General features: G+C 38.7%; 1 protein-coding gene across 6 annotated transcripts in view; it reads right to left on the minus strand.

The window, feature by feature from the left end:
* The window catches only part of PHF8 (PHD finger protein 8), an 88,779-nt gene that overhangs the window by 43,975 nt on the left and 19,273 nt on the right, over positions 1-25,531 (minus strand). For all 6 annotated transcript variants that reach the window (XM_030304707.1, XM_030304708.1, XM_030304706.1 and 3 more), the window contains 9 exons: positions 22,907-22,992; positions 22,423-22,531; positions 16,856-17,016; positions 15,866-16,007; positions 14,256-14,442; positions 11,833-11,995; positions 4,154-4,241; positions 3,680-3,786; positions 2,311-2,402 (listed from right to left, as the gene is read on the minus strand). In XM_030304707.1, coding sequence (XP_030160567.1) covers positions 2,311-2,402; positions 3,680-3,786; positions 4,154-4,241; positions 11,833-11,995; positions 14,256-14,442; positions 15,866-16,007; positions 16,856-17,016; positions 22,423-22,531; positions 22,907-22,992 — 1,135 coding nt within the window. The remainder of the gene's footprint in view (positions 1-2,310; positions 2,403-3,679; positions 3,787-4,153; positions 4,242-11,832; positions 11,996-14,255; positions 14,443-15,865; positions 16,008-16,855; positions 17,017-22,422; positions 22,532-22,906; positions 22,993-25,531) is intronic.

Raw genomic sequence — 25,531 nt, forward strand, 5'->3', positions numbered from 1 at the left:
CTTGCACCACACACTCACACACAGGCACACAAACTCAAATTGGATCATAGACTGAAATGTAAAATCTAAAACTATAACCCCTTTAGAAGAAAACAGAGGAGAAAATCTCTGTGACCTTGGGTTAAACGAAGATTTCTGAGGACACAAAAAGCATGAACCATAAAAGAAAAACAACTGATAAATTGGACTTCATAAAAAATAAAATCTTCTCTTCCAAAACCACTATTAAGACAAACCAGAGACTGTGAGGCAGTATTTGCAAAACCTGTATCTGATAAAGGGCAGTGTCAAGAGGTGTGAGGAACTCAATGGTGGGCTTGGGCCATAGCCCTCAAAAAGTCCAGAATCCCTGGGGAGAACGTGGCCTCTTTACTTGTGAGGACAGAGCTCAGTGCTGAGCAGCTACAGGCCCATGGCTAGCTCAACAGCAACCAAGGCTAAGACCTCTTGGTTGTCTCTCTTTTAATTTGTTTGTAATCTTTTTGAATCCTCAAGATTTACATCTTTATGTAGACAGATCTCCCAAGTTTCTCCCTTGTGATTTCTTCTACCAGTTTTCACTTCATTTCTGTATCCAGAGGACTGATAAAAACTCAGCATTACCTTCTTACTTCCCATGGTTTGAATCTTCTTTTTTCCTTGACTCTTTTAATCCATCTTTATTTTGGTGGCTGGGCAGGGGTGGGGTCCGAGAACCCATGTGATCCAGCTGGATAAATTTAATAGCTCCCTCCACCCAGCCCAAGGGCTCTGGAAAGGTCAGGGAGTGAGTACCTCCCATGGAAGTCATCTTCACTTCACAAAAGACTTATTCCATAAGAATGGGCTCCTCAGATCTGTGTCCTACTCTCCTCCAGCTCCCTTTGGCTGTGCTATTTGGGGCCAACCTGGCTCAGGGCCTGAGTGCTTAAGACTCTTCCCGCCCTCCCTCCCTTTTGTTATTCCTGGGAAAGAGTCACTCCAAAGTTCACCTCATGGAGGGGGGGAGGGGAAGGTCCGAAATGAAACCCAAGGCAGCCACACCTGAGGGATGTGGAGAAACAGAACAGTAGGCTAAGGCCCAGGTGTAGGTGAGTCCAGGGACGAAGAGAAGGCCCAAGACATGAAGTCCAAGGATATCTGAGGGGGGAAGGTTGGCAACAGGAAATGGAGACATTGTACAAGTTAAGCCTATAATGGCTGAAGATCTCCATATGCAGGGGGAAAAGTCTATAAAGAATATCAAAAGCATGAGAACAATATTGATATTTCTCTTTTTTTGTATTTCTTAAAATTGTTTTTTTAAGTCAACATTTTGAGTACGTAATCCATTTACAGAGTTCAAAAATCAAATAATATAAAGAGATATACTGAAAAGTCTCAACATACATTTGTCCATGCCATCAGTCCCATTAGCCCGCACCCACAGGTAACCACTTTTCTTCTACATCCCTCCAGATTGTGTCTTCAGGCAAATACAAGCACATATAAATGTAATTCTTGTCCCCCCTCCCCACTTTTAACACATAAAGAAGCACGTTATATACATGATTCTACATCTTTACTTGACAAATTCTGGAGATCTTTCCAGATCAGTATAGAGAAAACTTCCTTATTCTCTTTTATAGCTGTTTAGTATTCAATTGGATAGATGGACATTGGTGTATTTCTACAAAGCCATTTTGGCAGTATGCAGTAAGAGCCTTACGTTTTTTTCATATACTTTGAGCCAAAAATTGCTCTTCTTGGAATCTATCCTGAAGCAACAATCAAGAGATGAGGGAAAAAGGCTGATGCAAACAGATAGTCACTGCATGATTTTTCAATAACTACCCCCCAAATAAAGCAACAATAAACAAGCAGTTAGGTAAGGATGGTATATCCCTGCAAAAGAATATCATGTAACTATTAAATGTTCCTGGAGAACTTTGAGGACACAGGAAATTAACATAAGCTAACAAATTCAGATACAAAATTGTATGTTTAGTGATAGCAATCATGTTTCTTAAATGCATATAAAAAAGACCAGAAGAAAATACACCCACAGATTAATGTTAATTCCCTCTGAGTGCTAAAATTACAGGTGATGTTTTTCCTTCCTTACACTCTTCTGTATTTTTTCTAATTCTCTAGAGTAAGCCTGTATCACTTTTTATAATCAGAAAGAAAGGTTTAAAAATGTAATCCAAAAAGTCCTAACCCAGTCCTCCATTCTAACCCCAGAAGGCCACAAGCCTCCCTGGTCTCATCCACCACCCCAAAGCATCTACCCAAAGCCAGTCTCTGTGGAGGCCACAACTATAAAGGAGGTAGAGAAATAAGTATATTTACTTCTTTCTTTGTCCAGGCTCTAAAGGCCAAGTTCAGAGCTTTGCCACCATGGACCAGGTAGGATGCTGGGTGCCTCCTATTCTCTCGCAAACCTAAAGGGCGAAGGAGGAAGGCAGAGGGTCAATAAAGCCATGTGGGGAAGCAAAGGAACTGTTTCTTTTTTCAGGCAATCAGAGAAAATACTCAGGGTTCTAGGCATGACTCCAGATCTCAGTTCTTACAATAGTGTTCATTTAATAAGTACCTACTACATGCTGGGCGTTTAACATCTACTATCTCATTTAATCTTTATACCCACCTACTACCCAAGCATCATTATCTTCACTTTACTATCCAGGAAACTGAGGCTCAGAGAAGCAAAGAGACTTAACCAAGGGCACATACCTAGTAATTGCCAAAGCTAAGACTGAAGCCATGTCTATCTGAATCTGAGGCCTATGTTCCTTCTACCACACTGGAAGTGTGCTCTGCCTCTTGGGTTTCAAAATGCAAACACTCAGGAGAACCATGATTGCAACCTACACAGACATGAAGGGCCATTAATAAATGCCCTTATCCCTGAGTCACTCCAAGAGAAGGTTATGACAGATAGCCAGCTTTAGGGTCAATACAGAATTTTCTACTGAACTGAGCTATTCAGAACAGGTAACAAGTGGCTAATCATTGAGCCTCTGATTGAACACTTAAGTGCAGTCTGTCTAGGTGGCAGATTAAGGGCCTGAAGTAGTAGGTAGAAGACTGTATTCATTGGCCTTTGAGATTCTTTGTAAATCTAAAATACTGATTGCTCATGGCCAAGTTACCTTGAAGAATCTCAGGTCTGAGCAAGGTTGCTGCTCCATTTCAAAGCAGAAAAGAAGAAACCCAGCAGTTTGGCTTACCACCTGGTCTGATACCAACACAATGATGCCAGCATGGTCAGGACTGGCCTTGTCTTCATCTCATGGGAAGCACATTCAGGAAACTCTGAGACTGTCCAGTTTGAGTTTCTTACTTTAATTAGCAGGGGATAGGGATAATTTCACTGTAATTCAACTTTCTCAGCCACCTTTGCTAAATAAAGTTAAAATACATGCTCTACCATACATTATACTTAATAAAAAAAAAAGTCAATCTCAAAAGATCACACACTATATGATTCCATGTTTACAGCATTCTTGACAAAATTATAGAGATGGGAAACATATCAGCGGTTTCCAGAAAGTATGGATAGTGCAAGGGGAAAGAATGGGTGAGACTATAAAGAAGTAGCACTAGGGAGTTCTCTGTGGTGATGGAATGAACACACACACACACACACACACACACACACACACACACACACTTGGGGAAGCAGGGCAAAAGGGACAGCTGGGAAAGGGATCCATACCTCGAAAGATGTCCAGGATGTGCTTTCCCACGTACCAACAGATGGTCTCAAAGTTAGGAAACTTGAAGAGGTCTGCCGTGCTCAGCCGCTTCTCAATCTCATAGGCTCTAGAGGAAGCAGGCACAATAATAGCAATGATAATAAGGATCCTGTTACTGAGTACCTACTGTGTATCAGGTATTGTTCTGAATGTTTTGTATCCATTATCTCTAATCCTCACAACTACCCTGTAAGATCCAACTTTGTGGGTTAAGAAACTTGAGCTCAAATGTTATGTGACTTACCCAAAGTCACAAAACTACTAAGTAAGGAAGGGGTATTCATTCTCACACTGATCATTATCAGGAACCAGTATCTATTCCCTTCTCATCATCTCGCCTCCTTCTATGCTGCACTTCTCACTAAAGGGGAGAACTCAAGGACTCTAGCAGGTGGGAATGGCCAACTCAGGATCACAATAGCTTCAGTACTCACTTGAGCTGCATTTCGATGTTAAGGCTGTGTAAGAAGTTCCCTCCAAAGGCAAGGCAGTCCACGGGAGTCAGCACAGCATGGATCCATCCTGCAGTGTAACATGGCAAAATCATAGCTGGCAGAGGACCTTACTTCCTCTGGACATCACTGCCCACTCAGCTCAAACATAACTCCTTAGAGCAGCCAGCCAGCAGTGACTCAGAAAGTTTTAGTTCCTCCACTCTTCCAACACCCATTCTGCCACCATTATAACCCTAAACTGGACCACCTTTTGGGGTTAATAAACTCTTTCGACTTTCCTCCTCTCAACCTCAAGTCTCTTTGATGCCTCACCCATCTTCTCTCCCATATCTTAGAAGGGCATTACCTCCTTGCCAAGTCTATCCCTTCTAACTTTACTCCAGGTAAAACAAAGAGCTTTTGTGTTGAACAAACCTGGGTTCAAAGTCTGCCATCTTCTAGCTAAATATCTATTTCACAAGGTGGTTGTGTACAGTGTGCACCTAGATGGAACTCAATTATTCTCCTTGCCCTTAACCCTACACTGCCTTCTGGGAAGTTCTAATTCTACTCTTAAATATCTCTCATATTCATCTTCCTTTCCCGGTCCATCCATCCTATCAAAGCCTTGGTTCAGATCCCTTATTACCTGTCACCTAGGCTATTTGCAACAGCCTCTAAACTGGCTCCTCTACACCAGCGGTTCTCATGGTATGGTCCAGGGAATCCTGAGGCTCCCTGAGACTCCTTCAGAGCATATGCAAAGTCAAAACTATGCTCATAATACTAAGATGTTGTCTTTTTCACCCTCATTCCCTCACAGGTGTAGAGTGGAGTTTTCCAGAGGGTAAATGACATGACATCACAACACCGAGAAGCAGATTTAAGTATCAGTCATTTTCTATTAATCTAAACATCAAAAAGATTTTTAAAAAGGTAGATGTCACTCTTCTCACTGCATTTTTGGTTTGAAAATAGCTATTTTTCATAAAAATTATTAATCATGCTAACATGTAATGAGTTTATTTCTCAATGAATTAATAAACAAATATTTTTAAATTTTCTCTGTTTTAATTTATAATATGGTAAATATTGATGACTATAATCCACATAAATAAAAGCCCTTTGGGGTTCTCAGTAATACTAAAGAGTGTAAAGGTGTGCAAAAGTGCAAAGTGTTTGTAAACCACTGCTCTGTGCAAATCTCAATCTCTGAAGTCTATCCTCCACATCTCAACCCTAAGTGATGTATCTAAAATACAAATCTGTTCATGTCATCCCCTGCTCAAAACTCTTCAATAAAATGTACATCCACAGGAGAATAGATAAATTGCCATATACTAATACAATATAATATTGAAAAGTTGAGTGAACAACTACATGTATCAGCATGAATCTCATAATGTCCACAGGAAAAAGTTGGGAAGAACTGTCTAATATGATTCCATCTACATAACATCCAAAAACATGTAAAACAATACTAGATATTGGTTTGGTGAGCTATACCTATACAATAAAGGAATAGAAATAATCACCAACTTCAGAACAATGGCTAGCTCAGAGAGGGAAAAATGGGAATGAAGTGAGGAGAGGTATACAGGGGGCTTCAAATATAATTGCAATGTTTTATTTTTTTAGTTGGGTTACAAACACATAAATGTTTATTACATTATTCTTTATATCTTTTGCTACATAAACAAATAAACTTACTGTGATCCCCCAGCCACCTCTTGGGTAAGTTCAGCCCGCCTACCTTCTCAGCTTCATCTGTTTCCAGCCTTTGATCTTTAGGCTCCAGTATCCATAAACTACTTCACATAGCCTTGCTTTGCTCATGCCTTTCCCTATGTCTGAGAGGGCTTTTCTGCCTTTCTCCTCTTGGTCACTCCTACATTTATCTGCCAGGTGTTACTCTTCTGAGAATATTTTCACAAACCTCCAGCTAGACTAAGTGTTCTTTTCCATGCTCCCAAAACTTCTGGTGAATGCCTCCATTGTGGCTATTAGAACATTATACTGAAATGAGCCTGGGTGGCTCAGTCGGTTAAGCATCCAACTCTTGATTTTGGCTCAGGTCATGATCTCACGGTTTATGAGACTGAGCCCTGTGTTGGGCTCCATGCTGTCAGAGCAGAGTCTGCTTGGGATCCTTTCTCTCTCCCTCTCTCTGCCCTTCCCCTGCTCATGCTTTCTCTCTCTCCCAAAATAAATAAACTTTAAAAAATCTAGAACATTATACTGAAATGATCTATCAATCTTTTGTCCCTAGCACCTAGACCAATGCAGGGGCATTCAGCAGACCTGCAATGCTTATGGAACTAAGCATTACACCCAGTAATGTACTAGATTACACCCAGTTTGTGTGACTTTATACCAATAAGCAATTAATCCAACTCAAATCTCTGGTAGACAAATTCAATTCATCAAATAGTTATTAAGTGCCCAGCATAGAAAAGGTATTATGTGAGACCCTATTAGGCAAAGGATTCAAAGATGAATAAATGGATGAATAAGTGCCTGGGCTCAGAAACCTATAAAAGAGAAAAGCAGATGGGTATGAGGGGAGGTAATTTTGCCTCACCATATGTGAAACATTCTATAAAACCAATGTAATCAAATCAATATGATACTGACATATGAATAGACAAATCTGTGCAACAAAAAATCCAGAATTATACAATACACAACATTAGACAAAGATATTAGAACTGTATGACAATTTTAAAGCAGTGATCATAAGAATGTTTCAATGAACAATTATAAACATGCTTGAAACAAAAAAAAACAGAAAGAGAAGATATAAGAAACAAATGTAAATTTTAGAACCGAAAAATACTATATCTGAAATAATGAAAACAGATGGACTCAACAGAAGAATAAAAACAATGGAGAAATAGAAAGTACTCAATATTACCAAAAGAGGAAATAGACTGAAAAAAATAAACTCAGGGATCTGTGGAATACAGCAAAATATATACAGCATTCAGATAATCAGAGACCCAAAGAAAAGAAGTGAGAGTGTGGGGATGAAAAATGATTCAAAGAAATAACAACTAAAAATTTCTTCACTAATATGACAGAAACATAGACCTACACATTCAGGAAGCTCAGTCAACACAAACAGTATAAACCCAAAGAAATACATGCCAAGACACATTATAGTCAAACTGCTGAAAACTAAAGAAAAAAGAAATTACAAGTAGCAAGAAATGACACATGTAAGGGAAAAAACAATTTGAATGAGAGCCAAAATTTCATCAGAAGCCATGGAGGCAAGAAGGAAGCAGCACAACATTCTTCCAAGTGCTGAAAGAACTATCAATCCAGCAAAAATATCCATTAGGAATAAAAGGGAAATCAAGACATTTACAGATGAAGGAGAACTAAGAAAATCTACTGACAGCAGGCCTACCCTAAAACTCTAAACAGAGAAGAAATGATAAAAGAAGAATCTTGAAACACCAGGAAGGAAGAAAGAACAACCAAAGAGTAAAAATACAGGCAAACAGGTGCGCCTGGGTGGTTCAGTCGGTTAAGCGTCCGACTTCGGCTCAGGTCACGATCTTGTGGTTCGTGGGTTTGAGCCCTGCATTGAGTTCTCTGTGCTGACAGCTCAGAGCCTGGAGCCTGCTTCAAATTCTGTGTCTCCCTCTTTCTCTGCCCCTCCCCTGCTTGCTCTCTCTTTCTCTGTCTCTCAAAAATAAATAAACATTAAAAAAAATACAGGTAAATACAATAGACTTTCCTTCTCTTGGGTGTTAGAAGTTATGTTTGACAGTGAAACAAAAATTGAAACACTGTATGATATGGTTCTCAACGTATGAAGAAATATTTAAGACAAATACATTATAAATGGGAAGGGTAAAGGGATGTGAATAGAGGTAAGGTTTCAACCTTCCCCTCAAACTGGTAAAATGTTAATTAAAATGTCAATACCAGACTGTGATATGATGTATATATCTATTATACATATAAATTAAACAAGAGCAACTACTAAAAACCTATACAAACCACAGGCTAAAAATTCATATGGAAATACAAGGGCCCTGAATAGCCATAATAATCTTGAAAAAGAAAAACAAAGTTGGAAGACTGACACTTTCTGATTTTAAAACTTACTAGAAATATATGGTAATTGAAATAGTGTGATACTGTTATAAGGACAGACCTATAGACCAATGGAATAGAATTAAAAGTGCAAAAATAAACAAATACATCTGTGGTTAATTGATTTTCGACAAAGGTGTCAAGACAATTCATTAGGGAAAGAATGGTCTTTTCAAATGGTTCTGGGACAACTGAACAGCCACATGAAAAAGAATGATATTGGACCCTTACCTCACATCATATACAGAAGTTGACTTGAAATGGATAAAAGACCTAAATGTAATAACTAAAACTATAAAGCTCTTAGAACACAGGTGTAAATCTTCATGACCTTAAACTATGAATTAGGCAATGGTATCTTAGATACGACACCGAAAACACAAGCAAATAAAGAAAAAAGTAGATAAACTGGACTTTTGTTCTTTCTAGGACACTATAATGAAACTGAAAAGACAACCCCCAGAGAGAAAATATTTTTAAATTACATATCAGATAAGGTACAATATCCAAAATATATATTAAAAAAAACTCTTACAACACAACAATAAAAAGACAAATTACCTAATCAAAAATTGGGCAAAAGTTCTGAATAGATTCTACTCCATAAAAAGATACACAAATGTCTAATAACACATGAAAAAATGTTTGACATCAACAATCATTAGGGAAATACAAATTAAAATCTCAGTGAGGGGGTGCCTGGGTGGCTCTGTCGGTTAAGCATCCGACTTTGGCTCAGGTCATGATCTTACAGTTTGTGGGTTCAAGCCCTGCATCGGGGTCTGTGCTGACAGCTGAGTCTGGAGCCTGCTTCAGATTCTGTGTCTCCCTGTCTCTCTGCCCCTCCCCTGCTCACGCTCTGTCTCACTTTCTCAAAAATAAACATTAAAAAAATAAAAAATAAAATAAAATCTCAATGAGATACCACTTCACATTCCCTAGGATGGCTATAATCGCAAAGACAGACAAGAACAAGTGTTGAGGAGGATGTAGAAAAATTGAGACCCTTATAAATTGCTAGTGGGAATGTAAAATGGTGTTAGGTACTTTAGAGAACAGTTTGGTAATTCCTCAAGAAGTTAAAACAGAGCTAACATATGACTCAGCAATTCCTTTCTTAGGTATGCACCCAAGAGAACTGAAAATATACATTAACACAAAACTTTGCACATGATCATTCATAGCAGCATTATTCATTATAGTCAAAAAGTGGGGGCGCCTGGGTAGCTCAGTCAGTTAAGCGTCCAACTCTTGGTTTCGGCTCAGGTCATTATCTTATAGTTTGTGGGAGTGAGCCCCACATCGGGTCCTGTGCTGAAAGCATGGAGCGTGCTTGGGATTTATCTTTCCCTCTCTCTCTGACTCTCCCCAGCTTGCACTCTCTCTTGCTCTCTCTCAAAAAATAAACATAAATTAAAAAAAAAAACTTAAAACAACACAAACGCCTATAAGATGATGAAAGGATAAACAATATGTGGTATATCCATGCAGTAGAATATTGTTCAGCCATTTAAAGACTAAGTACTGACAAATGCTATAACTTGGATGAACCCTGAAAATATTTTGCAGAGTGAAAAAGCCAGACACAAAGGACCACATATTGAACAGTTCCATTTGTATGAAATAGAAGAGGCAAATCCATATACAAAGAACGGACAAAAGTGGGTTGACAGGGGTGAGAGGAGGGGTGGAAGGAATGGGGAGTAACTGTTAATGAGTACAGGATTTCTTTTTGAAGTGATGAAAATTTTCTGGTATTACATAGTGGTAATGGCTGCACGACATTGTGGATATATTTTTTAAACTTAACTGCACTCTTTAACATGGTAAGTTTTATGGTGTGTGTTATATACCAATTTTTTTGAAAAGTACACTTAACTAAATGAAAATGAAAACTGAACATATCAAAATATATGACACAGCTAAATCAGTGCTGAAGGGGAAACTTACAGCACCAAATGCTTACATTACAAAAGAGGTAAAGTCTGAAATCAATAATCTAAGCTCTTGTCTCAAGACTGGAAGGAGCAAAATAAACCCACAGCAAGCAGAAGGAAGGAAAAACAAAGATAAAAGCAGAAATCAATGAAGCTGAAAACATAAACAGAAAAAAATCAATTGAGACAGAAAGTGTTTCTTTAAAAAGTTTGAAAAATTGACAAACCTCCATCAGATTGACACAGAATAAGAAAAGGCCCAAAAAACTAATACCAGGAATGAAACCAAGGATATCAGGGTGCCTGGGTGGCTCAGTCAGTTGAGCATCTTACTCTTGGTTTCAGCTCAGGTCATGATTTCACAGTAGTGGGATCAAGCCCCAAGGTGGACTCTGTGCTGGCAGCTCAGAGCCTGCTTGGGATATTCATTCTCTCTCTCTCTCTCTCTCTCTCTCTCTCTCTCTCTCTCTTCCCTCTCCCTGCTCTCTCTCTCAAAATGAATAAACATAAAAAATTAAAAAAAAAGAAACAGAGGATATAACTAGAGACTTGGAAGACATCAAAAGGATAATAAGAAAATACAATCAACAACTCTGCATACATAAATTTGACAACTTAGATAAAATGGACCAATTCCTTGAAAAGCACAAACTACCATAGCTCACCCAATATGAAACAGATAATTTGAATAACCTACTAAAGTTTAAGGAAATTGAATGTTAATTAAAAACTTCCCCACAAAAGAAATCTCCAGGTCCATGTGACTGCACTAGAGAATTCTACCAAAGGTTTGAGAAAACTTAACATTAATTCTGAAATCAAAGAATGAAGTTTAAGAAATCAAGGAAGGAGCACCTGAAGTGGCTCAGTCGGTTATGCGTCTGACTTTGGCTCAGGTCTTAATCTCACAGTTCGTGAGTTTGAGCCCTGTGTCAGGCTCTGTGCTGACAGCTCAGAGCCCGGAGCCTGCTTTGGATTCTGTGTCTCCCTCTCTTTCTGCCCCTCCCCTGCTTGCATTCTGTCTCTCTCAAAAAGAAATAAACATTGAAAAACTAAAAGAAAAGAAATCAAGGAGGATCTAAATAAATGGAAAGACATACTGGGTTCATCAAAGACTCAACATGGTAAAGATGTCAACTTCCCCAAATTGAGACAACTGGGGGCACTTTTTCAAAACATACACTCAGATCCCACCCCAGACCTAAAATTCCATAATGCTAGGGGTAAAGCCTAGGCATGTATTGTTTAGGGGCGGGGGGGGGGGGGAAGCCCCACCCCCACCCCAGGTAATTCTGATTTATAGACTGCAATACCAGCCTCCCAGTCACTATTCCTAGAGCCATGGGGCTGAGAGACCTATTCTCTACCTGTCCACCAAGTTGGCATAGCCCAGTGCAAGAGGTCCATCAACCTCTTCCTGTACCTTCCCACCTGCAATCTCCCCAAGGAACTATGCTGCCTACTAGCCATCACATGCATTTTCTTAAGGTCCAATTCTGAGTCATCAGCTGATATGAGAGGGTTTTCCCACATAATCGGATCAATATATTATAGGAAGGGTCTACCTCTGGTACCACAACCTCCCTTCCTCTTCCAGCCCTCCTGAAACCCTCCCAGAGGGGGCCCAGGGAAGACCTGTAGGAATGAAAAGTGTCTGTCCTTGCTTCACGGAACATTTATAGCACTTGTCCACCTGGTCCCCAAAAAACATCTCATTCTGGTTAGAGGAGCTGCTCCAGCACTCAAAGAGAGTCAGATTGGCATTTGTTGGGCGGATCAGGTAGAAGATCTTCTCACCCTGAAACAAAACAGGTTTAGGTGCCAAAAATATCAACAATTTCCATAAAAATGCTCCAGAGGGTCTCCAAAAGGATATTTTCTCTCTCATGCTCCAAGACCACATAATATGACAGATTCTCCCCCAAACCCATCCAGTAATCATTTTTATGTGGATTTGGAAAACTTCAAAAGCTCCTTTTGCACTTTGTGCTTTTGAGCCTCTGTAAGATTGACAAAAAATGATTTGGAAAGGGCATTCCAAACAAAATTGTTCAACTTAGGACAAATATATACCAAAAGCTTCTACTTTAGATACAAAGTCAAATGAAAAATGACCTCTATAGATGAGTAGATCAATACTACTAGCCGTAGGAGAATTTAAGGCCACATTACTGATGAGAAAATTGAATTTGCCTTTAAATGCCGTTTACAGAGAGTGTTCCTTCTCACACCTGCAATCAAAGCTAATAAAAGTTTAAAAGTTCAGTAATTGCCCAAGGACTTCTAAAAGATTATATGTTAGGCGATTATCTGTTGGAAAAACATTTTATTTCCTAATTATGTTTTGCCTAGACAATCACCAGATTATTTGGTTGAAAAGAAATAAAAGCCCACCAGCACAAAAATATCCTCAACCTACAGCTGATTAGTTTACCCAATATTTCCTGATAATAAATTTCAATGTAGAAAAGCAATAACACTAGAAATTATCTATTGCACAATTGGAGAAATTTCATTCAGATCTGTAGATTAGATAACAGTATCCTATCAATATTGATTTTCTGATTTTGATAACTATACTGCAGTTATATACGAGAATGCCCTTATTTTCAAGAAATATGCACTGAATTATAAGATAAAGGGACACATGTCTGCAACTACTCTCAAATGTTTCAGAAAAAAATATATATATATATATAACTATTTTATCATGTTTGCTTTATAGAAAGAATATAATAAAATGTAACATTTGGGGAATCTAAGTGAAGGGCACACAGGCATTCTTCCTACCATTTTTGCAATTTTTCTATAAAAAAGGAATTATTTTAAAATGAAAAAGTTAAATCTAACATTTGCATAGCAGTGATTTACATGCTCCAATTTCATGATAAACCAGTGGAAACAACTAGTTTAGGATTTGTGATCATTTGGACAAGAGCCATATCCAAGTCTTCTGCTCTTTCCTTGGCATTTCTGATAAGAAAAATAGTATGATGGTGGAAAAGAATCAAAATTACTTAAGAAATTTGTTTTCCAGGGGCGCCTGGGTGGCTCAGTCAGTTAAGCATCTGACTTCAGCTCAGGTCATGAACTCATGGTTCATGAGTTCAAGCCCTGGGTCAGGCTCCGTGCTGACAGCCTGGAGCCTACTTCGGATACTGTGTCTCCCTCTCTCTCTGTTCGTCTCCCACTTGCTCTCTTGTCTGTCTCTGTCTCTGTCTCTCTCTCTCCCAAAAATAAATAAAGATTAAAAAAAAATTGTTTTCCAGACTTTAAAAATCCTTCATAGTCACTGATAATCAATATGCTAATTACAAAATTGAAACAATCACTAAAAGGGAAACTACCCATAGGAAGGCTAACATTAAAAAAAAAAAAAACACCTGTCATGGGCACCTGGGTGGCTCAATTGGTTAAGTGTCCAACTCTTAGTTTCAGCTCAGGTCATGATCTCATGGTTCGTGAGATCAAGCCCCACATCGGGCTCTGTGCTGACAGTGCAAAGCCTGCTTGGGATTCTCTCTCTATCTCTCTGACCCTCCCCTACTTGTTGCACATGGTCTCTCTCTCAAAATAAATAAATAAACATTAAAAAAAAAACTTGTTATATATATGCTCTATCTTGGTGGTGGCAGTTATGCAACTACATACAATGTCAAAACTCATCAAACTATACATTTAGAACAGATTAATTTTATGGTGTATAAATTATACCTCAATAAGGACGGGGGATGGGAAGTTTCTCATGTTACCAAGAATCTGCAGCAAATATGAACATTTCCATACATAGTCATAGGAGTATAGATTGGTTCAATTAACAGCCAGAAAACCTTAGGCATCTGCTGTTATTCAAAAAAATGTTAAGCATCAAAACTGTAGAGACAGTTTATACGGCATATCCACTTAGTGCCCAACCCTGATAGAGTAGTTATATGGAAATGTTACCCAAACAGAATCTGGGAGGCAGGTAGACCTCAGCAGCCTCTTCTGTGCTGCCACGTGAAACAAAGAGGGCGGCCCAAGGCCAGGCTGCCTCTAGAAGCCACATTCATTCTTACCTTGAGCACATGGTACCAGACCGAGGTGCCACCAAAGTCAATGTGAAAGTCTGTATAGCTATCCCGCACACTCATGAGGCAGTACTTTTGCACATTGGGCCTCTCAAATATACACTCCTCTGGCCACAAGTTCTCCACCCACGAGAGCTTCCGAACAATCTTGGGAGTCTCCACAAGGTTAGAAAGCCTAGCAAGGAAGGGGTGGAGAACAGACGTCAGCTGATTGGGAATTAAAGATTAAAGCCTGAATAAAATGCTCCCCATCGCAGTGAGAGTCAAATAAGACAAAGAAGTCCTTTCCACAGGATCCCCAAGGGCACATAGGATACTTATTTCTGTAAGTCTGGTCAGCATCCTCATTCCACTCAGCTCTAGAAGTCCCAAGTCCCAGCTCCACAGCATTCCCCAGTCAAAGGAGGTCATTTCCTCCACAAAATGCTCATAACTCCCTTCACCCAGGTCCACTCACTTGGCACAGAGTCAATAACAGTTATTGTACTGTCCCCATGTCTTAATGTCTTCTTTATGAGGAACCATTAGAGAAACCTTTCAAGGGCTCAGTTTCAGGTAGTGTTTCTCCCCAACATCTGGTTGTTTTTATCTTACCTAAAACCACAAACCTTATGATATTGCACTCCTTCCTTGTCCTTACTTTCAGGAAATTGACTGAAAACGCTACAGTCCTTCTCTAACAACTATCCAGACACTCATACACGCATTTTGTGTGCAGATTACCCACCAGATGCATCCTATTTCTCCACTTTTATTTTCCTTTTGTGCCATTTTTGTCTATTCTTTCCTCTCTGTATCTCTGTAAGCTACCTCAAATAGCCTTTCAAGATGAAGTGAGATACAAACAAACACAGCTTTAAAAAAAAACCCTCAGGTTGTTAACTCTGATGTTAACACCAACAGCAAAGATTTTAATATTGTATAGTTATTTAAAATGTTGCCATTGATGGAAACTGGTTGAAGAATACACAGGACACCCTGTACAGATTTTTGCAACTTCCTGTAAATCTATAATTATGTCAAAATTAAAAGTTAAAAAAGTACATAATCAGACAATAAGTTTTCTAAGTGCAAAAAGATATGTTACAATTTGGGAAATTTCCCACATTTCTGAGCACAGAGAAGACTACATGTATCTACTGAGTGCATGAGTCCAGATAGAATCATTTAAAGGTTATAAAAAGCTCTTTTTTCTTTTATATCTAAGTAACCTTACCCTTAGAGAAACTACTTGGGGGTAATTCAGTAAATCTATTTCCAGGGACAGAGGACCTATACTGGGAATTAAATAGTGACCACACCACAATCTAAATACCAAAAAAAAAAAAAAAAAAAAAAGTCTAAGAAAACTGTCCTGGGTCTTGGAGACAATAATTAATTAAAATAGCTACTGTATAATCTATCCAATGTTAGAAACTGTAGAAGAGAAATACAATTTGGTTGTTATAATGGGAACAGCTACCCTAGAAAGCATAAACCAGCTCATCATCCCAAAGGAAGAAACTACCAAGAGGAAGGGAAAAAGGAACACTTATACTCAGTATATCACAAGTTCCAGGGACTTTGTTAGGTTTTTTACTTACCCCTGCTCCTCCTACCTGGTATCAGAGAATTCCAAACTAATGACATTGAGGACTTTCTCCCTCTTCCCACTATAATAGTATTTCACAAAATCACCAAGCTTCATCTTGCAGTCAGCCTGGCGGGTCACATCAATCACATCAATCTCTTTGTCAGAACCTAGAATAAAAAGATAGATTCTGCACCAAGTGGTCTCAGGGACCAGGGAAGCCTCCCTCCCCCCTTCACCTGTACCTAGAATGGACTGACACTCAAAACTTCTCACCGCACACACTGTATTTGTATGTATGTATGTATTTAGGAATCCCTCACGCTCTCCTTACACCAATGTGCTGGGTCCAGGCCTATTAGAGTAACACAACTGCCTGACATACAGTCTCACTCATGATACAATCCACATGCCTGGGCCTATTCCCTCACTTCTCTTCCTATCCCCGAAATTTAATGCCCAGAAGACAACTGGCACATGAGGGCAAAAATCAGAGGCTTTCTTATCTCAAAAGAAGGGAGACTCCTGGGGCGCCTGGGTGGCTCAGTCGGTTAAGCGTCCGACTTCAGCTCAGGTCATGATCTCGCGGTCAGTGAGTTCGAGCCCCGCATCGGGCTCTGGGCTGATGGCTCGGAGCCTGGAGCCTGCTTCCGATTCTGTGTCTCCCTCTCTCTCTGCCCCTCCCCATTCATGCTCTGTCTCTCTCTGTCTCAAAAATAAATAAAAAGGTTAAAAAAATTAAAAAAAAAAAAAAAGAAGGGAGACTCCCATGATCCCTGGAATTTCCCTGGTAAAAAAAAAAAGTGGGGCTCAGCCTGGGGGCTCGGGGCCTATTAAGGAGGAAAAGAAAACCAGGATTTTGGTTCTAGTTTTGCCAAAGACTGACTCCAGGCAAAGCACTTTACCTCATATTCCCAAGATGGCTAGAAAAGAAATGCAAAGGTAGACTGGACGCAAAGGGTCACTGGTCTTGATGGGAGTGAATGATGTCACAGTTAGGATAGTTCATCTTTCTTACCAACATAGTGTTCCACGTCCCTCACAGTGAATGATGGTGAAGGCAGCGTCATCCCCAATCCATCCTTCTTCAAGACTAGGATGGGCACACTGAAGCTATTCTCCTCCAAGAATTCCACAGTCAGCTGACTTCCAGTGGGCTTCAGAATCACTTCATCTGAGCTGCGGGCCACATGAGAGAAAGCCTGAGCCCCAGAGGCACTGACACTAAAGGCTTCACTTGATGCTGCCATTCACCCAAGGGGTGGGGCCTTCCTGAGCAGACCTTAATGTGGACTGTAAACTAATGACATATACTTCATGTGCCAGGGAAGAAATGACTTATCCAAGGTAAGAAACCAGGTCACTGGCAGAGGTGGGGAGCTAACCCAAGGATATCTTGTTAATAGCATACTCTTCTCTGAATGGCAAAAGAAGAAATCAGTCAATAACCTGCCCAGAAAGGAAAGATGTATCTGCAATTTTAGTTAATTTACTCTAACCCAGAGCAGGGTCACCCATTTAAAACACTGGCAAATAAAAAAAGACTGATTTGCAAATGACATATCCAATAAAGGGTTAGTATCCAAAATATATAAAGAACTTACACACTCAACACACACAAAAAAAATGCAAGTAATCCAATTTAAAAATGGGCAGAAGACATGAACAGACACTTCTCCAAAGAGGGCATACACACGGCCAATAGACACATGAAAAGATGTTCAACGTCACTCATCATCAGGGAAATGCAAATCCAAACTACAATGAGATATCACCTCATACCCGTCAGAATGGCTGAAATCAAAAACACAAGAAACAACAAGTGTTGGCGAGGATGTGGGCAAACTGGAACCCTCATGTACTGTTGGCGGGAATGCAAACTGGTGCAGCCACTGTGAAAAACGGTATGGAGGTTCCTCAAAAAAATAAAAACAGAACTACCATATGATCTAGTAATCACACTACTGGGTACTTACCCAAAGAATATGAAAACACTAATTTGAAAGGATAATATGTACCCCTATTTTATTGCAGCATTATTTACAATAGTCAAATTATGGAAGCAACCTAAATGTCCATCAACTGATGAATGGATAAAGAAGATGTGTGTGTGTGTGTATACACACACACACACACACACACACACATACATACATATAATGGCATATATATACATTGGAATATTATTCAGCCATAAAAAAGAATGAAATCTTACCATTTGCAACGACATGGACAGAGCTACAGAGTATAATGCTAAGTGAAGTAAGTTAGTCAGAAAAAGACAAATACCAGATGATTTTACTTATATGTGGAATTTAAGAAACCAAACAAAGGAAAAATAAAGAGACAAATCAAAAAACAGATTCTTAACTACAGAGAATAAACATGGTTATCAGAGGGGAAGTAAGTGGGGGGGATGGGGGAAATAGGTGAAGGGGGTTTAAGAGTACACTTATCTTGAAGACCACTGAGTAATGTATACAATTGGTGAATCACTATACCGTACACCTGAAACTAACAGAACACTGTATGTTAACTATACTGGAATTAACATAAATAAAAAATAAAAAATAAAAGACTGATTAAAAAAACAATTTTTACAACCAATTTCTCAACACATGTATGTAATTAACTAGAAAACAGGAGTTTTTATTTTTTTAAATCATGTTGGAGGAAGATGGACTATTTGACCAAGTTGTGTTGGAACAAGCAACTGGAAAAATATTAAGCTCAATGTCTATCTTTCTCTTTACATAATTCTAGATAGATCAACATTTAAATTGAAAAAAAAATGAAGCCATCTGTATGTCTTCTTTGGAAAAATGTTCATGTCTTCTCCATTTCTTAACTGGATTATTTATTTTTGGGGTGTTGAGTTTGATAAATTCTTTATAGATTTTGGATACTAATCCTTTATCAGATACATCATTTGCAAATATCTTCTCCCATTCCACAGGCTGCCTTTTAGTTTTGTTCATTTTTCCAAAGAAGACATACAGGTGGCTAATAGACACATGAAAAGATGCTCAACATAACTCATCATCAGGGAGATACAAATCAAAACCAAATGAGATACCACCTCACACCTGTCAGAATGGCTAAATAGAAACAGGAAACAACAGATGTTGGTGAGGATTTAGAGAAAGGGGAACCTTCTTACACTGTTGGGGGGGAATGCAAACTGGTGCAGCTACTCTGGAAAACAGTATGGAGGTTCCTTAAAAAAATAAAAAATAGAACTACCCTATGACCCAGCAATTGCACTACTAGCTATTTACCCAAAATACACAAAAATATTGATTCAAAGGGGTATATGCACCCCGATGTTTATAGCAGCATTATCACCAATAGCCAAACTATGGAAAAAGCTCAAAAGTCTATCGACTGATGAATCGATAAAGAGGAGGTGGTGTATACATACAATGGTGTATATATACAATGAAATATTACTCGGCCATCAAAAAAAATGAAATCTTGGGGTGCCTAGGTGGCTCAGTTAAGCATCCTACTCTTGATTTTGGCTCAGGTCATGATCTCACAGATCGCAAGATTCAGCACCACATTGGACTCTGTGTTGACAGTGCAGAGCCTGCTTGAGATTCTCTCTCTCTCTCTCTCTCTCTCTCTCTCTCTCTCTTTCTCCCTTCCTCCCTCCTCCTTCTCTTCCTCCTCCTCCCCTGCTCACACGCATGAGTGATCTCTTTCTTTCTCAAAATATATAAAATTAAAAAAAAAAAAGAAGGGGCGCCTGGGTGGCTCAGTCGGTTGAGGGCCCAACTTCAGCTCAGGTCATGATCTCACAGTTCGTGGGTTCCAGCCCCACATCAGGCTCTGTGCTGACCACTTACTCAGAGCCTGGAGCCTGCTTTGGATTCTGTGTCTCCTTCTCTCTCTGCCCCTCCCCCGCTCATGCTTTGTCTCACTGTTTCTCAAAAATAAATAAATGTAAAAACAAAAATTAAAAAAAAAGGAATGAAATCTTGTCCTTTGCAATGATGCGGATGAAGCTAGAGTGTATTATGCTAAGCAAAGTAGTCAGAGAAAGATAAAGAACATATGATTCCATTTATATGTGGAATTTAAGAAACTAAACAGATGAACATATGGGAAGGAAGGGGGAAAAAAGAGAGGGAAGCAATCCATAAGAGACCCTTAACTATAGAAAACTGAGGGTTGAAGGAGAGAGGTGCATGTGGGATGTGGGTGGGGGGTGGGGTAAATGGGTGATGGATATTAAGGAGGGGCACTTGTGATGAGCACTGAGTGTTATATATTTAACCATATGTTAACTAACTAGAATTTAAATAAAAACTTGAAAAAATGAAGCCATATAGTAGAAAAAATATGGGAGACACAAGGCCCACTAGTCATTAAAAATAGCAATAAATAAATTTAACTACATAAAAATTAAAATTTCCTACAAGGAAATATAGGGGTGAATATACCTTTTTGAATTCATGTTTTCATGTTCTTTGGGTAAATACCCAGTAGTAGAATTACTGGATCATAAAAAATTTCTATCTTTAATTATTTGAGGGACCTCCATACTGTTTTCCACAGTGGCTACACGAGTTTGCATTCCCACCAACAGTGTACAAGGGTTCCTTTTTCTCTACATCCTCTGTAACACCTGTCATTTCTGTCTTTCTTATTCTCACCATTCTGACAGTTATAAGGTGATAATCTCATTATTTAATGTAGCCTTATTTACAATATCTAATATACAGAAGCAACCCAAATGTCCCTGCATAGATGAATGGATACAAAAGATGTGGTGTATATATATATATATATATATATATATATATGATGGAATATTACTGAATGGATACAGAAGATGTGGTATATATATACAATGGAATATTTCTTGGCCATAAAAAGAATCAGATCTTGCCATCTGCAACAACATGGATGGTCCTAGAGAGTATAATACTAAGTGAAATAAGTCAGATATAAAAAGACAAATATCATATGATTTTATTCATATGTGGATCATGAGAACTAAGTAATGGATAGAATTGCTAAATCATTATATTATATAGCTGAAACTAATATAATACTGTATGTTAATTATACTTCAACAAATAAATGCTTAAATAAAATTTTCTGTAAGAAAACCTATTATAAATCAGTAAAAAATGGGCAGTAACCCAATAGAAAAATTGTCAAATAAGCAGGAAATAAACAGAGAAATAAAGATGACTTACAAAGGCACAAAAATATGTGCCTTCTTCATAACTAGATGCAAGTGGAAACATTTCATATTTTATCTTATCGGAAAGGCAAAGAGTTTGATAATAAACAGTGTTGGCCAGGATATAGGGAAACAGCCATCCTCACACACTATCTAGTGGGAATAAGAAATGGTACAGTCACTTTGGAAACAAGTTGCCAACATTTATAAACATTTTTAAAGCAGATAATCGTTAGTCTTACAATTTCACTTTTAGTTAGTAAATCTACACATATACTTAATCCACATATGCAAAAAAGTACAAAGACATTCACTGCATCATTTTTTTCTAACAGCAAAATACTAGAATCAATTTAAGTGTACATCAATAGAGGATTGGTTAAATAAATAAATAAATATCCATACAATGGAATACTAAACATCCATGAAAAAGAATGAAAACCACCAGTATGTGCTGGTATGGACTGAGCTCCAAGATATATAATTTAGGTTTAAAAAAAAGCAAGATGAAGAACACTGAGTGTATTTATGCTTTTTTTAGAAAAGTAGGATACACACACACACACATTTATATAAGTAAAACCTATTTCTGGAAGAATGTACAAGAAACTTGTTGACTAAAGAAGGGATCTGAGGGGTCTGGGACAGAAAGGAGACTCACTGCCTCTGAACAAACAAATCAAAAGATATTAAGGTGAAGAAACACATAATTCTAAGTAACATTTCAATTACAAGACAGCTGAAAATGGTTGCATGAATTAAAAACCAAGCAAAAGTGAGTGCTTTATTCATTACTTTTTCTAATTCATTATTTTTTGTGTAAGGAACTTCTTTTTAATAAGCTCATTTTAATATTTTTAAAAGGTAAAAATAAACCACCTGGCTGGCTCAGTCAGTAGAGCATGTGACTCTTAATCTCAGGGTTGTGAGTTCAAGCCCCAAGTTGGGCACAGAGTTTAATTTTAAAATAAAAATTAAACAATTTTAAAAAACACATTAAAAGGGAGAAAACTTTTTTTATTTAAAAGAAATACATGACCGAACATATTTTTTTTTATTTTTAAAAAGAGTTTCCTCTTGTCTACAATGAGAGAATTAAACTTTTTGATCTTTAGACTCCTAGTTGAAGCATTCCTTGGGTGCATGCAAATATCCTCTAACAGGTGAAAACTGCCTCCCAATCTAACAAAAGTTTTTACAAGTGGACCTTAATGTACTCCGCATGTAGGATGAAACTCTAACAATGTTTCTTAGAAAAATGACTAAAACAGAAGATTCCTCCCAGAGGCAACATTCCTAAATGGGGGAGGCATCTAATGAGACAGCCAGTGGCAAAGTTGGGAAGAAACGAATCCTAGCCTCCCAGAACCCTGGCATTCACCAACCCTCACCTGTCAAAGGTCCTACTCCGGAGCTCTCTAATGAATGTAGGACTTCCGGTCTTCACTGGCTTCCCCTTGTGTGTATCATGCCCTTTCGAAGATACACGGCGTTTTTTCACTAAGCCAGAGAAAGACACAAGACTGAGTCAGAATGGCCATGAGCTATGTAGGGTTCCAAGAGCAAAGGCCTCAGCAGATCCTGCTTATCTTCCAGTCTAACAACCCCTTGGAGCACCTGAAGTCAACTAGGCCCTCACATACTCAGGAAAAGTTCCTGGTGAGGTTGGTGCTTCCTCTGGGAATTCCCTAGGAAGAGAGGGAGGTAAAGCTCTGCAATTCTGCCCTCTCACTGGGGTAGCTGCTAACCTGCTGGGCCTACACAGGCTTTTGCTATTTCCCAAGCGCTCAGACAAAGGCAATCTTCCTTTTAAGCTTCCTTCGTTTTGTCTCACCTCTGGACCACTTTCTCTTGAAAACTCCAAGATGTACTTACTAATGGAGGGCCCATGTAAGACTTCACAGTTGGGGCAGTGGTAGAGGTCAATGTCAGCAGCTTTCTCTTCTTCAACGCCAACACAACTAGAAAAGAGAAAAACAGCCAACGTTTATGGGAATTTTATTTTTCGTAAGGTCTAGAACTGTGCTGTCCAGTATACATAGCTATTTACATTTAAATTAATTCAATAAAATTTTAAATGCTGTCCCTGCATCATCTAGCTACATTTCAAATGCTCAGTAGCCACATGTGGCTAGAGGTTACCGTACTTGGCAGATTATCAAACACTTTCACCAATGCAAAAAGTTATATTGGACCACACTGGTCTACAACAATTATGACAGAGCTAAAAATGTACAGACAGCAAAGCTTCATTAAGACTCAGAATGGGGGTGCGCCTGGGTGGCTCAGTCGGTTAAGCATCCAACATCAGCTCAGGTCATGATCTCACGGTTCGTGAGTCTGAGCTCCACATCGGGTTCTGTGCTGACAGCTCAGAGACTGGAGCCTGCTCCAGATTCTGTATCTCCTCTCTCTGCCCCTCTTCGGCTCACACTGTCTCTCTCTCAAAAATAAATAAACATTTAAAACATTTTAAAAAAAGACTTAGAATGGTAAAAGCTAGAAGAGATTCTAAAACAGTGCTGTTCAACAAAAATATAATGTGAGCCAGATATATAAGTTTAAATGTTCTAATAATCACATTAAAAAGGTAAAAAGAGGGGTGCCTGGGTGGCTCAGTTGAGTGTCCCAACTCTTAATTTTGGCTCAGGTCATGATCCCAGAGTCATGGGATGAAGCCCCATGTCGGGCTCCACACTGAATATGGAGCCTGCTTACGATTCTATCTCTCTCCCTCCTTCTGCCCTTCTCCCCTGCTTGTGCACACTCACTCTCTCTAAAATTAAAAAAAAAGTAAAAGGAAACAGGTGAAATTAATTTTAAAATTTAATTTAACCAATATATCTAAAATATTCTGACTTCAACATATAATCAAAACTTTAAACTTTACTGAACTATTTTACTTGATTAAATGAAAAGGACTGAAAAGAGTATTTTATAATCAACAGTGGTTCTGAGTGAAGGATTACAGGTCATTTTTCTCTTATTTGTATTTTCTAATGCTCTACAATGAACATATGTTACTTATTTCATAATGTAATATATAAAACAGTTTATTTAATTTTGAAAATTTGAGTTTAAGTTTATGTGAGATGTTCATCTCACAAAAGTAAATCCTTCCTCACCAAAGTCATTAGCAGCCCTCCTAATAACTTCTGGCTAAGATTAAACTCCTAAAATCCTTGGTCAGCCACACACAGCAGGGAGCATAAAAATAGGGCAGAACTCCAACTTTTTCCTCCAAGATCATGCTCACAAACTGACTTCTTGGGATCAGGACCCCACCCCTGTCCCAACTGCTAACTGCTAATCCTGTGTCTGTAAATCTGCTGCATATCAATAAATTGAGGATATCACCATCAACTTGGTGGAGTTTTTCTAAGGGCTCAGATAATGTATTTAAAGTACTTGGCACACACTCTGGAAAACAGTATGGAGGTTCCTCAAAAAATTAAAACCAGAGGGGCGGCTGGGTGGCTCAGTTGGTAAAGTGTCCGACTTGAGCTCAGGTCATGATCTCATGGCTCGTGAGTTCAGGTCCCCCGTCGGACTCTGTGCTAATAGCTCAGAGCCTGGAGCCTGCTTTGGATTCTGTGTCTCCTCTCTCTGCCCTTCTCCCACTCATGTTCTGTCTCTGTCTCTCAAAAATGAATAAACATTAAAAGAATTTTTTTTATTAAAAATAGAACTACCCTATGACCCAGTAATTGCACTACTAGGAATTTATCCAAAGGATACAAACATGCTGATAGAAAGGGTGCATGCACCCCAATGGCTATAGTCGCATCATCAACAATACCCAAACTATGGAAAGAGCCCAAATGTCCATCAACTGATGAATGGATTAAGAAGATGTGGTATATATATACAATGAACTACTATTCAATAATCAAAAAGAATAAAATCTTGCCACTAAGTGAAATAGCCAGAGAAAGACAGATATCATATGATTTCACTCATATGTGGAATTTGAGAAGCTTAACAGGTGAACATAGGGGAAGGGAAGGAAAAATAATGAGGGAAGCAAACCATAAGAGACTCTTAAATACACAGAACTGAGGGTTGATGGGGGTAGAGGGGTGGGGGTATGGGTTAAATGGATAATGGGCATTAAGGAGGGCACTTGTTGGGATGAGCACATATTACACATATGTGATGAATCACTGGGTTTTACTCCTGAAGCCAAGACTACGCTGTATCTTAACTAACTTGAGAATAAAAAATAATAAATAAAATAATAAATAAAGTGCTTAGCACAGTGAGCACAGAGAAGCACATCTCACCCTTCACCTGCCTAAACTTTCTTTAAATATATTCCCCAGACCTTGTAGCATTAACTCACTTTGTCAGACCACATGCTTTCTCTGTCTCACACCTGTTAGCCTTGGACACTGCTCAAGAAGGAACCACTAGTCATCCCTCTCTCCTGAACTTTCATCCCATATAGCTATGTACTTTCTCCACCCCCAAACATCCACGGGTCATCAACATTCCTAACTT

The sequence above is a fragment of the Lynx canadensis genome, chromosome X, assembly GCF_007474595.2.
Source record: "Lynx canadensis isolate LIC74 chromosome X, mLynCan4.pri.v2, whole genome shotgun sequence".
Classification (NCBI taxonomy): Eukaryota; Metazoa; Chordata; class Mammalia; order Carnivora; family Felidae; genus Lynx; species Lynx canadensis.